Source organism: Schistocerca americana, chromosome 5 (genome assembly GCF_021461395.2).
Source record: "Schistocerca americana isolate TAMUIC-IGC-003095 chromosome 5, iqSchAmer2.1, whole genome shotgun sequence".
NCBI lineage: Eukaryota > Metazoa > Arthropoda > Insecta > Orthoptera > Acrididae > Schistocerca > Schistocerca americana.
The window spans coordinates 442,094,315-442,110,121 of NC_060123.1; the positions used below are offsets into that span (position 1 = coordinate 442,094,315).

The 15,807-nt window shown below is 44.2% G+C and overlaps 1 protein-coding gene across 2 annotated transcripts in view; it reads right to left on the reverse strand.

Moving 5' to 3' along the window:
• The window catches only part of LOC124615370 (semaphorin-1A), a 911,857-nt gene that overhangs the window by 18,092 nt on the left and 877,958 nt on the right, over positions 1–15,807 (reverse strand). For both annotated transcript variants that reach the window (XM_047143193.1, XM_047143192.1), the window contains exons 14-15: positions 4,145–4,376; positions 1,055–1,197 (exon numbers count right to left, since the gene is read on the reverse strand). In XM_047143193.1, coding sequence (XP_046999149.1) covers positions 1,055–1,197; positions 4,145–4,376 — 375 coding nt within the window. The remainder of the gene's footprint in view (positions 1–1,054; positions 1,198–4,144; positions 4,377–15,807) is intronic.

The window sequence follows — 15,807 nt, forward strand, 5'->3', positions numbered from 1 at the left end:
AGAGGAAGTGCGGAAAACGTGGTTTTTCACAGCATCTCACAAGTCTGACAGTGAACATTGCAAATGAGTCAAAGGCTGAAGTACACTGTCAGAAGTTATGCATTCAGGAGTATAAGTAAATTTTAATGGCTTTTTAATTATAATAAAGCTACCTATGTTTAATTTGTATTACATGGTTCTTTATACAAGTATAAGTAGCTGCCTATTTCAGTTTTTCTATTTCCGCTAATAATAATTCAATTTTTTGTTGCCGGTTCTTAATATATATAATACCATTAATAACAAATATAGTTTTATAAATGTGCATGAGACAGGGCTGAACTGCCCTGGATCTTAAATTTGACTAGCAACATAGTAATCACATAGAGGGATGCCCAAGAATCATGCGATTGCACATGGAGTACAATTCTGCAAAGTGAGATGTTCAATTCATATACATCACACATGCACAAAACAGAAATATGAAATAAAAGTGCCCAAAAACTAGGTATTTCGCCTCTTTGCACACAGCTTGAAAAAAAATCATTATTTTTTGACGGGCTCCAGTGTCCTTGGTACTGGGTGTAGAAAAAGTAGTTGTAATCAGATTTGTTGGAATTTTGTGCTTTTTTAAAAAGGAAATGCATGTCAAAACATCAGGAACATATGAAACTGAGCTTTTCTGAAAAAAAGTTCGAAATTTTCAAAGTTTTTTTTGATTACATGAAGTTTAGTCAACATGAATTTTGTTGACAAAACTTAGTATTTCACTCTTTCCAACTGTATGAATGAGGAAAAAAAAAATTCTTCTCCACCTTTCACAAGGCATATATATTTGAATGGACTAGAAGGCATCAACACAGGAAAGAATGTTTAACAAACATTAGCAGCAATAGATGTGAAAAATATATGTAACAAGAGATCATAACCACAGTTCTGTGGTATATCTTCTGAAAACTGTTATGAGTAAAGATAAGGGTACAAGCAGACAAGTGTATTTTCTATGACCTATGGGATCATCTTTCACATAAAAACTGAAACCATATTTAATCTAATTAGTAAGTTAGCTACTTACTTGCAGGACAACCTGAGTGCACACCAGTGGCAATGCTCTGGATGAAGATACTGTCATCACTCCAACGAGGAGCTCCAACAGCACGGCACTTCTGGCTCTGCTTGTCCCAGGCACAATATGGATCTTGCAGTGCAACACATTCACTGTTGGAAGAAATGGATTTAAAATACAGCACCTCATTATTCTCACAGATCTGATACAACAATTGATAAAATTTATCATCCAGAAACTGCTACCTCTTTCCCTCTTCACCTCGCTCCATGTGGGGTTAGAAACTGTATACAAATGAAGCAAACCTAAATGCAACAATGAAAGGACAGCCTCAAGGAATGGGAAACCTTTAAAAAGGCGCCAAGTAATGCTGCATTAAATAATTTTGTGACCCGTGTGTACTTTCAGTATAGGAAACTAGATTATAAACATCTGGATTATACTAACAGCTGGAATTCCTCCCCACAGTGTCACCATAAACTGCCTTGGTGGAGGTGAGGATAGCAGATTGTCATGTAAATTATGGGACTGAATTGATTGCTGTGTTCTATGTGTGTTTATTTCTCATGTTTCTACACTCTGACAAAAAAATTTGGAATTTTGATGATCATATGCTAAATGGCTGTAGAAAACCATATTTAGGCTGAGCATTGTGGAAGATAATTTATCATTTACCTGGTGAATGGATCTGACATGGGTCTAGTGTAACTTCTCACCACAGAAGAATTGTGTATTATGATGTCAAATGTTTTTGTACAAATGAAGTCAATCAAAAATGTCTGTATGACATCAGTATAGCTATCAAAATTTTCAACTGATTAATTTCATACACACTGAACAACCACTGGAGGAACAGAATGTGTCATCTTCAGGGAATGGATTGATCAAATCATTTAAAACAGAATTTAGTTAAAAGTGACAAAAAAGATGAATTATTCATGGATAAATCTAGATTTAATCTACAAGATTTACATCATCAGTGCAACAAATTGTTAGTGTCACAATAATTTATCAAATGTCAGCATTTCTAAATGTTTTCTGCACATATATCAAAATGGCAGAAAAATTTTATTGACAAATTTGAGGTTATGTTTGTGGGAAATGAATAAATGGGATTTATGTTTTGCCACATACATTTTGCTTAACTTTTTGCAGCATCCTCAGTGGCAGGGTGTGCTGGTATTGCACTACATGTGTCCTACCTTTTCTGCAGACAATGGTTGAATAAACAGAGGGAAAATCTGAATGGCAGAAGACAAATTGTATTTATTCAGCTGAAGACAAACATAACCTAAAAACCATCAATATAATATTACTAGCAACTGAGGATCGATAGGTTGACAGTTGTCAGACAAATCACTTGTATATTATCAGTGAATATGACGGGGGAAAATTGAATTGTTTCAGAACATTGATGGCCACGTATATTACTCCTAATATTTAATACACAACCACAGTGGAAATCATTCAGTATCTGACAGCCTCTGAATTGCACTTGTAATACATATAAAATGAAAATAAAATTCTCCCTCCCCCTCTCAATCCCTGAAGGTGGGGGGAGGGGGAGGGAGAGAGGGGGGAGGGGGGGAGAGAGAGAGAGAAAGGGGGAGGGAGGGAGAGAGGGGGGGAGGGAGGGAGAGAGGGGGGAGGGAGGGAGAGAGAGAGAGAGGGGGGGGGGGAAGATTCCTTCTAGGCATCTGAAAGATAATAGCCGCCAAATTTTATCAAAGCAAAACTACATTATTTAAGGATACATGGATGAGTACCATGCATTTAAAAACTATCCAAGATTCTGCATGGTAAAATTAAAAATTAGCTTCATGTGCTTTATCATTCCATTTTTAATCCTCCAATGTGCACATGATACTGCTACTTTGGATTACTATCCACATCTTTTCTCTCTCTTTACTTTCTTTGTTCAGCAATAGAATTGACCTTTTCCTTATATGCTAGATCACTATCTCCTCCAATTTTTAAATTTACATACATATCATAAACTATGCTTTTCAAGGCACATTCACGTTTTGACATCATGCATATTCTCTAGATATAACTGATCTGGATTTTTAGAACTCCTACATTGATTGTTCTAAAGGTTTCCATACCCTAATAAAAGCAGTCACGCTATACTGAGAGAAAAATAAAAAAATAAATACAATCAATATCTCCATCATGGCTGCAACAGCCATTTACAGTAATGACTTTGAGTTTGCACACAACCTTGTGATCAGATGCTACCGATTCCCAGTTTGCAATGTTAATTGGCGCAACAATTTTCTCAGATGCCTTTTTGAGACTGCTGCTAACTTTTCTAGTATATTCCCAGTTAAAATCAATATGCCACCTGCCACTCTCTCTGAGCAATGGGTCAAAGTGACATTGGTGATTGCAGCTGGCCTACGCGTGTATTGGTTCCCACACTACACCAGAAGCAACACTTGTGTTGTATATTAAATACCCTGTATATTAACACATGAAAAGTACTTTAGATGTAATTACCACAATAATCTGTAAGAGTATTAGCACTAGCCATTATTTGTAGTTAGTAAACTTTACGTAACAGTGTGCAGGGTCTGCTTTATGGAACACAATGTATGAATGAATTTCATCACAGCAGCTGGCAGTGGTAACTTAAACTAGAAGAAGAGCAGCAACATGAAGGCTAATGCAACTTACTGTGATGATATTTGATTTTTGGGGTGCTCAACTGCGCGGTCATCAGTGCTCGTGCAAAGTCCTAATTTTTTCATAGTCCAATTTTTTTACACAGTCCAATCTAGTCACTCTCACGAATAATGATGAACATGAAATGATGAGGAAAACATGAACACCGAGTTCCCGGGCAGAGAAAATCCCCAATCTGGCCAGGAATCGAACCCAGGACCCTGTGACTCAGAGGCAGCAGCGTTAGTCACTAGACCACAAGCTGCAGAATCTAAACTTACTGTATTGTTACACATGTGTATATGCCATGCATCGTTCAGCTCATGTGAGTGCTTGTCTCTTCTAATTTTTGTTCATTTTAATCACTGGTTTTATACATTATAAAATATGGATAAAAACTGTTAATCACAAATTGCATATGTAATTTGAACTGACCTGCAGGACAGTATTTTGTCAGAATAGCAACGATGGAGGCGTAAAGCTTGGACTTCTGTGTCAGCCACAACAACAAGGCGTCCATCAGGCAGTGCAGGATCGCGGACGACTTTCAACCCACGAACGGGCATATGGGTGGGAAACACCTGCACTTCTTCGATGACAACTGGTGATACACGTTCTGTTGTATCTGCTGCATCAGCATTCACAGCTTTTATCACTTTACCATTATCTGCAACATAAATTTAGATGGAATAGTTTATCACAGGCTGAAAATGATAAAAAATACATTGTTTAAATGCTTAGTATAGATGTCGATAATATGTAAATCCAGCTTTTAGGGTAAAAGATACTAGATGAACACATCAGCTTTCACTTGACTAATCAATCAGCAATAACTCTTACAAAACAAATAACAAAAATAGTTTTGTAGTTGTACCAATACCATATTTTATGGACTATAAGACACTACGGACTATAAGATACACCTTGATTTTTAAGCAATTTAAAGAAAGATAACATTTTTACCATTCTTATTATTAGATTGCAAAGCCATGCTAAAACAAAGATTCTTAGTTTATAAAACTGAACTGATCATGAAAATCCATGAAAATCATCATCTGAACTTTTTTCTTCTTCTTCTTCTTCTTCTTCTTCTTCCTCCTCCTCCTCCACCTCCTCCTCATTTTCACTGTTGTCCTCTTTATATACAGACGGTCTTCACTGCCATTGAGAGTGTTACTTACGCTGCACTTCTTCTCCCACTCTAGACCACTTCTCTCACTCTACACCACAACTGTTTTGTCCACTGATGCACTTGTTGGATTATAGGTTGTTTTAAAGCTCTCTTTGGCATGAATTCATGTTTGGTTTCAGTCATCATCCATTTGTTCCATTCCTCTATCACATACAATTTAAATGGTTTTTCTCTGTCTCAATTACTCCTTCACAGAATTTTTCAAATGAAAACTAAACTGATCCAGCACAAGAAGAGAACTCTTCTTCAATAAAGCACCTTTCCTTCTCTCCCACATTCTATTAATCTTTAATTTCATACCACCCTTGTCCATCCCACTCTTGTAATGTACATGAACAACAACACCTGTCAGTATTTCAGAAGGTATTAGCATTGTTTTGCATTTGAAAATGATCATTGGATTAAGTTTAGTACCATCAGCACAACATGAAAGGACAACAGCGTAGTGCATTTTTTTTTTGTGTCCACTTGTTTTTACAGTCAATGTTTTACCACTTTTCATGGCATCAGTTCTGTTACTCAGCACATCAAATGTCAGAGGAGTTTTGTCCATCTTTATTATTTGGCTTAGTTCCACACTGGTTTTCTTTCAATGTTGAATAATAAAGTGATGGAAAGACAATATTTTCTCTTCATACTCTTGTGGCATTTTATGAGATATTTAGGTTTTGATTCATGTGCTAAGTCCATGATGCTTCATAAACCAGGTAGCACCAACCTACTCTATCCTTAAAGTCTGTTAAGTTCCATCGTAGTGCTAGCTTACGGGTACGTATTTGAATCATTTTTGTATTAATTACAATGCCATTTTGATGGCGTCCTTGAATCCAATTCACGATGCCCTCTACTTTAGGCCATTTTGCATTCAGTTCTCTATTTGCACATTTAGTCTCTCTCATTTTTTTCTGTTGGTGGAGGGCTGATATGCTGCTAGTTGCTCTGTTTTCATGTAGTTTTGCGTATGCTATTACTTTCAATTTTTAGCCCACATCATACAAATACCTTTTATTTTTTCCCCATTACAGACCAGCTAATAATAAAAATATTTTACTGGTGCCGATAACAGAAATCACTTTCAATTTGTCTGTAACAACACATCGTATGCTAGACAGAGTCCTGGATTTGTAATGGCGGGGCAGTGTGAAGTTACATTTTGGTCGGGAACCCAATCAAGACTTAAACTTAGACATAAAATTATAATTAATGACAAAAACAACAGAAAATATTAAGCTTCTAGAACGTATGAACTCCAGTTTAGATCAAGTGACTCTTTTATATATGCCAAACAGGTTGTTATTTTAACACTATATTTAAAGAATTTATCAGATAAAAGAATGCAGCAAGCAGTAACAAAATGATGATCTACATGTTGTAACTACAAAATTGGTAAGTCATATACAACACACTCAGCTGTTGGCTGTAATACGATGCAGTGGAAGAGGTCATATATTAATGTTTCTGAATATAATTTTAAATGTTCCAAAATACTGTCAAAACTACATTTTACTAACAGTCAATACTGTATACTAAGCTGGAATCAATACATTAAAATGTTAATTGTTTAGTATTCAAGAGCAGAAAGGATAAATATTATTTACTGTTAATGTCTAATTTGTAACTTTAGCAGCTAGTGCACAAGATTTGTTATTGAATATCCAGGTGTACAAATGAAATATTAGTGGAGGTATACTAGCACAATACTATGATCTCACAGCAACAGTTACCAGAAAATAAAGGACATGGCAAACAGCAGCAAGCAATTAACATTAACCTCCACAAACCAATATTGACAATGGTAAGAGGGAAACAATAAAAAAAGTCAAGCTAGACAGATATTAAAATTATATTCTGAAGGATACCTGAAAATGTAGAAAATCAGCTTCAGTTTGCAAAATATTCTGTGCTTTGTGAGAGAAAACACTGAGGGGAGTAACATGACTCAGGCCATCTTTCTGTTTTATGAAAGAGGTGCAACGGAGATTTGACAGTCTGCTACAAAGAAAAATACGCAATAGACTAACAGCACACGAAGAAAAGAAAGAATCAGATAAACAAACAAAGAAGATATGATATTAAGAAAGTTCTAAATAAAATGAGAAGATGGTAAGATATCAAACCTGAGAACATCTATGAAGAAAACGAAGGGTCAGGTTAAAGACTGTTACAAAAGTATTAAAATCCATTGAGAGGAGATTATGCAAAAATCCAAACACTGAAGTTTTTTGTACTGTATATAAATGATTGTTCTGCCATATAATATGTGACTTGTTTGTGCAGATCGTTTTTGGACCCTTTTATCTTCAATGTAAAATCTTACAACATTTGGATAATTCTTCTTTTTTTTTTTTTTTTTTTTTTTTGGGGGGGGGGGGGGGGGGTTTGAGGGCGCTCAACTACTGAGGTCATTAGCGCCCAGTCACTGTTGTTAGAGCACATGGAATCTAGTAAAACTCAAGGGGATGGGGGGGACACCAGAAGGACCTGACAAAGATGCAGATAAAATAAGTAAAAAGGTTATATGTCTTTGGACAAGCCAGTCAAAGTTATAAAATGCAGAATACGAGCAGCTGCTCGAGCGTCATCAGCTAAAACATCTGGTAAAGTAGATGGCAGGGAGAGGACAACACGAAATTGACTAAAACGGGGACACGACAATAAAACATGGCGCACTGTTAATGCCTGACCACAAGGGCACTGCGGGGCTGTGTCACCGGAGAGCAGGTAGCGGTGGCTAAACCGGCAATGCCCAATCCGCAACCTGATCAGAAGAACCTCCTCTCGCCGAGATGGTCGGGAGGAGGTTGTCCAAGCAGTTGGGAACGGTTTTACTGCCCGGAGCTTGTTTCCTTGGAGGGATGACCAAGCATCCCACCACGACGACACAAGCCTCTTACATACATCCCCACGAATGTCAGATGATGGGACACAATGGGAGGCTGGCCGAGGCAGGAGGACTGCAGCCTTGGCTGCAGCATCCGCAGCCTCATTCCCAGGCACTCCTACATGTCCGGGAACCCACAGAAAGCTGACAGGAGAACCATTATCAGCGAAAGAATGGAGGGACTGCTGTATCCGTTGAATCAAGGGATGGACTGGATAGGGAGCTCCAAGGCTCTGAAGAGCACTGAGTGAGTCAGAGCAGAGTACATACGATGAATGGCGGTGGCGGCGGGCATACTGAACGGCCTGATGGAGAGCAAAAAGCTCGGCCGTAAAGCTCGAACATTGGTCGAGGAGCCGGTATTTAAAGGTGGTGGCCCCGACGACAAAGGCACAGCCGACACCATCGTCAGTTTTGGAGCCATCGGTGTAAATAAAGGTGTGACTGGCAAGTCGAGCACGAAGTTCGACAAACCGTGAGCAATACACTGCAGCCGGAGTACCCTCCTTCGGGAGTGAGCTGAGGTCGAGATAAATATGAACCGGAGCCTGGAGCCAAGGTGGTGTCGGGCTCTCACCATCTCTGAAGGTGGTAGGGAGGGCAAAATCCAATTGTCGAAGCAGGCGACGGAAGCAGACTCCGGGGGGCAGCAGGGCAGACACATACAACCCGTACTGACGGTCGAGAGAATCAGCGAAGAAGGACTGGTAAGAGGGGTGGTCGGGCATAGACAACAGCCGGCAGGCAGACCGACACAACAGTACGTCGCGCCGGTAGGTCAATGGTAATTCGGCAGCTTCAGCATAAAGACTCTCGACAGGACTAGTGTAGAAGGCTCCGGTCGCAAGACGTATCCCCCGATGGTGGATGGAGTTGAGCCGGCGTAAGAGGGACGACCGAGCGGACGAGTAGACAAAGCTCCCATAATCCAGCTTCGATCGGACAATGGACCGATACAAGCGAAGCAGGACAGTGCGATCCGCTCCCCAAGATGAACCGCTAAGAACTCTGAGGACATTAAGGGAACGTGTACAACGGGCCGCCAAATAAGAGACATGTGGAGACCAACACAGTATCCTGTCCAACGTGAGCCCTAGAAACTTAGTTGTTTCCACGAATGGGAGAACAACGGGACCGAGATGTAAGGATAGCGGAAGGAACGCTTTATATCGCCAAAAGTTGATACAAACCGTCTTCTCTTCAGAGAACCGGAAGCCATTTGCCACGCTCCATGAGTAGAGGCTGTCTAGACAACGCTTAAGGCAGCGCTCCAGGAGGCATGTTCTCTGGGCACTGCAGTAGATCGCGAAGTCATCGACAAAGGGAGAGCCTGAGACATTAGGTGGAATACAATCCATAATTGGATTGATCGCGATGGCAAAAAGGGCTACGCTCAAGACGGAGCCCTGAGGCACTCCGTTCTCCTGGAGGAAGACGTCGGACAATACGGAACCCACACGTACCCTAAACTTTCGATCCGTTAAAAAGGAATCAATGAAAAGGGGCAGGCGACCGCGTAGGCCCCACCTGTGCATAGTGCGGAGGATACCTCCTCTCCAACAGGTATCATAAGCCTTCTCCAAGTCGAAGAACACGGCTACCATTTGGCGCTTTCGCAAAAAGTTGTTCATGATGAATGTCGACAAGGTCACAAGGTGGTCAACAGCGGAGCGGCGGCGACGAAAGCCGCATTGGACATTAGTAAGTAGCTGTCGAGATTCAAGAATCCAGACTACATCTACATCTACATCCATACTCCGCAAGCCACCTGACGGTGTGTGGCGGAGGGTACCTTGAGTACCTCTATCGGTTCTCCCTTCTATTCCAGTCTCGTATTGTTCGTGGAAAGAAGGATTGTCGGTATGCCTCTGTGTGGGCTCTAATCTCTCTGATTTTATCCTCATGGTCTCTTCGCGAGATATACGTAGGAGGGAGCAATATACTGCTTGACTCTTCGGTGAAGGTATGTTCTCGAAACTTTGACAAAAGCCCGTACCGAGCTACTGAGCGTCTCTCCTGCAGAGTCTTCCACTGGAGTTTATCTATCATCTCCATAACACTTTCGCGATTACTAAATGATCCTGTAACGAAGCGCGCTGCTCTCCGTTGGATCTTCTCTAACTGAGCATTAACCATGCGCTCCATCACCTTACAGACACAGCTTGTAAGAGAAATGGGGCGGTAACTAGAAGGAAGGTGTATATCCTTCCCGGGTTTGGGTATAGGAACAACGACGGCATCACGCCAACGCATGGGGACCTGACCTTCGGTCCAGACGCGATTGTAGGTACGAAGAAGGAAGCTTTTGCCCGCCGGAGAAAGGTGCGCCAGCATCTGAACATGAATGGCATCTGGCCCCGGAGCAGAGGACCGGGACAGTGCAAGCGCACGTTCGAGTTCCCGCATAGTAAAGGGGGCATTATAAGTTTCCAGATTCAGCGAGTGGAAGGAAGGTCGCCGAGCCTCTTCTGCCTCTTTCCTGGGAAGGTAGGCAGGGTGGTAATGGGCGGAGCTTGAAACCTCCGTGAAAAAGCGGCCAAAGGTGTTGGAGACAGCCACAGGATCAACAAGGACCTCATTACCTGAGGTCAGGCCAGGTACCGAGGAGTGGGCCTTAATGCCCGACAGCCGGCCCAGGCCACCCCAAACGACGGAAGAGGGAGTAAAACTGTTAAAGGAGCTGGTCAAAGAGGCCCAACAAGCTTTTTTGCTGTCTTTGATGACTCTACGGCATTGCGCTCGGAGTCCTTTGTATTCAATACAATTCGCCAACGTAGGATGGCGGCGAAAGGTGCGTAAAGCACGTCGTCGAGCACGGATAGCGTCCCTACAAGCCTCGTTCCACCAGGGGACGGAAACGCGATGTGAAGAAGAGGTAGTACGAGGAATGGAACGTTCGGCAGCATTGATGATAACAGCCGTGAGGTATTCGACCTGACTGTCACAACTGAGAAAATCGTGGTCCGGAAAGGTAGCCAGGGAGGAGTAAAGTCCCCAGTCAGCTTTCGGTATGTTCCAGCGCGAAGGACGTGGGGATGGGGTGTGGTGCAGGAGACGAACGACACAGGGGAAGTGGTCGCTCGAATAGGTGTCAGAAAGGACATACCACTCGAACCGACGGGCAAGAGTGGTAGAACAGATCGAGAGGTCCAAGTGGGAGTAGGTATGAGTAGAGTCCGAGAGGAAAGTCGGGGCGCCGGTATTGAGGCAAACAAGATTGAGATGGTTGAAGACATCCGCCAAGAGTGAGCCTCTTTGACAGGATGCAGGAGAGCCCCAAAAGGGATGATGGGCATTGAAGTCGCCAAACAATAAAAACGGCAGGGGAAGCTGAACGATCAGGTGCATCATGTCATCCCGACTAACAGCAGATGACGGTGGAGTGTAGATGGTACAAACTGAAAAAGTAAAAGCAGAAAGAGTAATACGGACAGCTATTGCTTGGAGTGGGGTGGTCAATGGGATGGGATGGTAATAGACATCGTCCCGAACGAGCAACATGACCCCACCATGAGCTGGGATACCGTCCACAGGGGTGAGGTCATACCGCTCCGAGGTATAGTGGGTAAAGGCAATACGGTCAGTCGGGCGCAACTTGGTTTCCTGGAGACCAAGGACGAGCGGACAGTGCAGGCGGAGGAGCAGTTGTAATTCCTCCCGATTAGATCGAATACCTCTTATGTTCCAATGTAACAAGGCCATCGCTAGTCAGAAAGTTGGGGGAACGAGACGGGGGAAGAGCTGGTCACCTCGACGGCTGCGGAGGGCCAGGTTGTGAGGGAACAACGCTACAACCAGCGGGAGGCGGATCCGGTTCCATCGAGTCGTCGCCAGCTGCAGCCGCTGTCCCTGGTTGTGTAGGAGGGGCAGCATCACTTGCCGACGAGAGGCCAGCTGAGCGCCTGGCAGCAGAGCGTCCCGGCGAAACTGAGGACGGCCGGGAGCAGCGACTCACGGATGGAGCGTCAGACGAAACGCGCCGGGGTGGAGAGGGGGATAGAGACTTCTTCTTGGAGGCCTTCTTGGAAGGCCGAGGAGGCACAGGGATGGTGGGCTGGACCCGAAGAAGGTCCTCATGCGCGGGGTCCGTTTTGGAACGCCGGACCTCGGAAGCTGGGGTCCGGAACGTTTCCCCGATGGACGCCTGAGAAGAGGATCGCTTCTCAGGTGGCGGGGGGAGAGGAGGAGGAGGAGGAAGGGTGGCCCCTGGGGCAGAGGGGGCGGGGGCCACGGGGGAGGAGGATTTGGAAGGGAGGGATTTGGGAGGCGGAGACAGAGCCCCCTGTGGGGCGGAGGAGGGACAGGATAGGGGTGAGAATACCGCAGAAGGAGTGGACACAACTGAGGCAAACGAAGTGGTAAACGGCACGGGATGGAGGCGGTCATACTTCTTCCTGGCCTCAGAATAAGAGAGCCGATCCAAAGTTTTGAGTTCTTGTATCTTCTTCTCCTTCTGATATGCGGGGCAGTCTGAGGATCTAGGAGAGTGGATGCCAGGACAATTAATGCACCGAGGTGGTGGGGTGCATGTATGTTCCTCACGAAGAGGACGTCCACAATCGCCACAAAGGGGCTCAGCCTCACACCGTGACGACATGTGCCCAAAGCGCAAACACCGAAAACAGCGCATAGGAGGCGGGACGTAAGGTCGCACGTCGCACCGGTAGCACATCACCTTTACCTTCTCCGGGAGAACGTCCCCCTCGAAGGCGAGGATAAAGGCCCCGGTGTCGATGCGATGGTCTTTGGGGCTGCGCTGGACTCGCTGGACGAAATGCACGTCTCGGCGCTCCAGGTTGGCCCTGAGCTCCTCATCAGATTGTAGCAGGAGGTCACGATGAAAAATAACCCCCTGTGTCCTATTTAGTGCCAGATGCGGGACAATGGACACTGGGATGTCCCCTAGGCGGTCGCACGCCTGGAGCGCCGCCGACTGCGTGGCGGAGGTGGTCTTGAGAAGAACGGACCCTGAACGCATCTTGCTGAGAGCCTCGATTTCCCTGAAGATGTCCTCAATGTGCTGAACAAAGAACATGGACTTGGAGGTGGCGAACGTCCCCCCATCAGTTCGAGAACAGACCAAATAGCGGGGGAAGTACTTCGCCCCAAGCCGGCGGGCCTGTCCCTCCTCCCAGGGAGTGGCCAAGGGGGAAAGGGCAGGAGAACCAGAACTAGAAACGGTACCTTTTCTTTTGAAAGACTCGGCCGCAGAGCGACCTGATACGTGTTGACGTTTCATCTGCGAAACGTCCGCCCCGATACCACCCACTCCGACCAGGGGCTCTCCCCACGGGCGCCACCCAGCCTCAGCAAGGGCCACTTGGCAGGATGACCATTGCCGGGAGTCCTGATGCCCCAAGGAGACGGGCATCTACTCCTTGGCCGACGTGGGGAGGGTGCAGCTCAGGTATCGGCAGTACGATCCCTGTGTTGTCAGGGGGCTACAACCTAGAGGGTACATGACGACCCCACCACAACGGGCTGGCTACCGTGCTGGATTTCTGGTGCCATGGAAAGTCCATCATGATAACTGGTGCAGATGGGGACGCACTATGGGCGTAACTTGTACAACCCATCAGGCGTTTAGGCCCAATTTGAGGAATAGTGGGTATGGTTACAACGCCGGTACAATGCTGAGTGCCAAGGTCTTAGTGCACTTAGGAGCAGTGGTACACCACGTAAGGTGTCCTTCCCCAAAAGGCTCGTACTTCTGTAGAATTTTGAAAAATGGAGGTCAAACCCCAAGGGGGACCATCACATGGAAGGCCGAAACAGTTGAAACTCCTTTTAGTCGCCTCTTACGACAGGCAACACATTTGGATAATGAAGGGTGGAGCTGTTTTAATGAGATTGCTACTGTTTTTGTTCATCATTGCAAATGCAGTCTTAAAGATTCACAAAAAAAATGAATTGATATTTGAAACGTCTACTTACTATTATTACATTTAGTGTCAAATAAAAAGATAATGTGCAAATCGTTAAATTAGATATTTTACTGGGTTACAGGCTACGACTGTCGGTAAAAAACAGACCCACCTAGACAGCCACTTGCAGAAGGATTTGGGGATCCACACCAGCCTTAGCTGTAATTCATCTGGTGAATTAACAAGGAGCACTAGTGTGCTGGCCAGCCTGGATGTGGTTTGTAGGTGGTTTCCATACATCTGACTGTGAATATCATTCTGTTGTTCACGTCCTCAGTTATACGAATCACAAACATTAAGAATTCAATTCTAATGTGAGGAAGGGGGAGGCAATGGTGGCGACAGGAAGGGCATCCGGTCATCCTCTACTAAATCCAACAATTAACATCCAACCACATGAAGATATGTGATAAGTGTCATGAAGAAAGATTGCAGCAAAAGAAAGTGAATATTCTACAGCCAGATGCAGAACACTGTTGTAAAATGTATTCTGCCACATAGCAAGTATTAGATGGTTACCATCACAATAATGAAATACTTCTGACCTTATAATTCAGAACCATTCCTTCTTATTTATGACTACATATGTATGTTATTTGAATAAATAGGTTTGAGTAAACGGGACCACTTACCAAATAGCAGAAGCACCGAGTCGTCGATTGGCACACGTAAAAATACACTGAAAACTTGATGGCTTTCAGAAAAAAATCCTATCCAGGTCATTACACTTTCCAACAAAAAACTTAATCCTACAGAAGTTTCAGTCCCATCCAAGGGCCTTGCCTTCAACCCCACACCAAAGTTTAACCATGTTATATTTGTCAAAGTCTTACTCTTCTTCTCCCAGTTTCTACAGGGGAAACATTTCTCTGCCACAAATCCCTCCAACTAAAGCCAACTTAATCCTATCATTGACTCTTACATCTTCCAGTTCATACCACAATCCAACTGTAATCTTCTCATCTAAACACTGCCTGGTCACCTTTCAGGAACTCTTAGCTCCAATGTGGCATCTTCATCCTATCAGAGGTCCCATCTAAGAAGACAAACCTTATGACAAAAGGAAGGGCAGCCATACACAACCTCAAAACAGACCCCGATTTAATCATCTTTCCTGGAGACAAACATTCCACCACTGTTATGATGCAACACAGTGACTACCTGACAGAAAGCTTCTGCCAACTGTCAGACACCTCCACCTACAAGGTCTGCCATAGTGATCTCACACTACAAATCCAACAGAATCTCCGGTCCCTACTGAAATCCTTAGGCCCATCCCACAGTCTCTCTTGTTTATTCATCTCCCCCCTCATCTCAATGACACCCCACACATCCACCTCCTGCACATTCCCCAAAATCTATAATCCCAACAACCTTGGACACGTCATTGTTGTGCTCCTGCTATAAGGATTTCTGTTCTTGCTGAGCAATTGCCTGAAGCCTAGCCATTCACATCAGAGATACTAAGCACTTCCCTCACAGACTTTTGGCCATCCTTCACTTGCATCCCTACTCATCGATGTTGATTCCAGTTCCCTATACACCAACATCCCTCAGACCCAGGATCTTGCTGTTAATGAACACTTCCTCACTCAACGTCCTTCTGACTCCAAAACCACAACCTCATTCCTTGTACACCTTATCAAAGCCTATACAGCCTGACCACTCATGGACAGCCTATCTGCAGTGAAGATAATTCTCTTGTCCAGCATTCTGAAGGTCTCACAAGGACCTTCACATATGGGCATTACTATTCAAAGCTACTCTGCAAACACATTTTCCATGGCATATCCTCATACATCCCTATTCCCCCCCCCCCCCAACCACCCCCAAGAATCAACTACAAAGATGTGCCCTCTAATCTCTCACTGGCACCCTGAAGTGGAGCACATGAATCATATTCTTCACCAGGTCTTTGATTATCTATCATTAAAAGCAGAAGTGAGGTATATATTACCCAAGATCATCCTTACATGTCCTAAAGTAGTATTCTGTCAACCAATAAACCTACACAGCATCCTAGTTCATACTCATGTCACATCCACTCCCAACTACTTGCTACAGGGCTTATATCCCTGCAGAAGACCCAGGTGCAAAACCT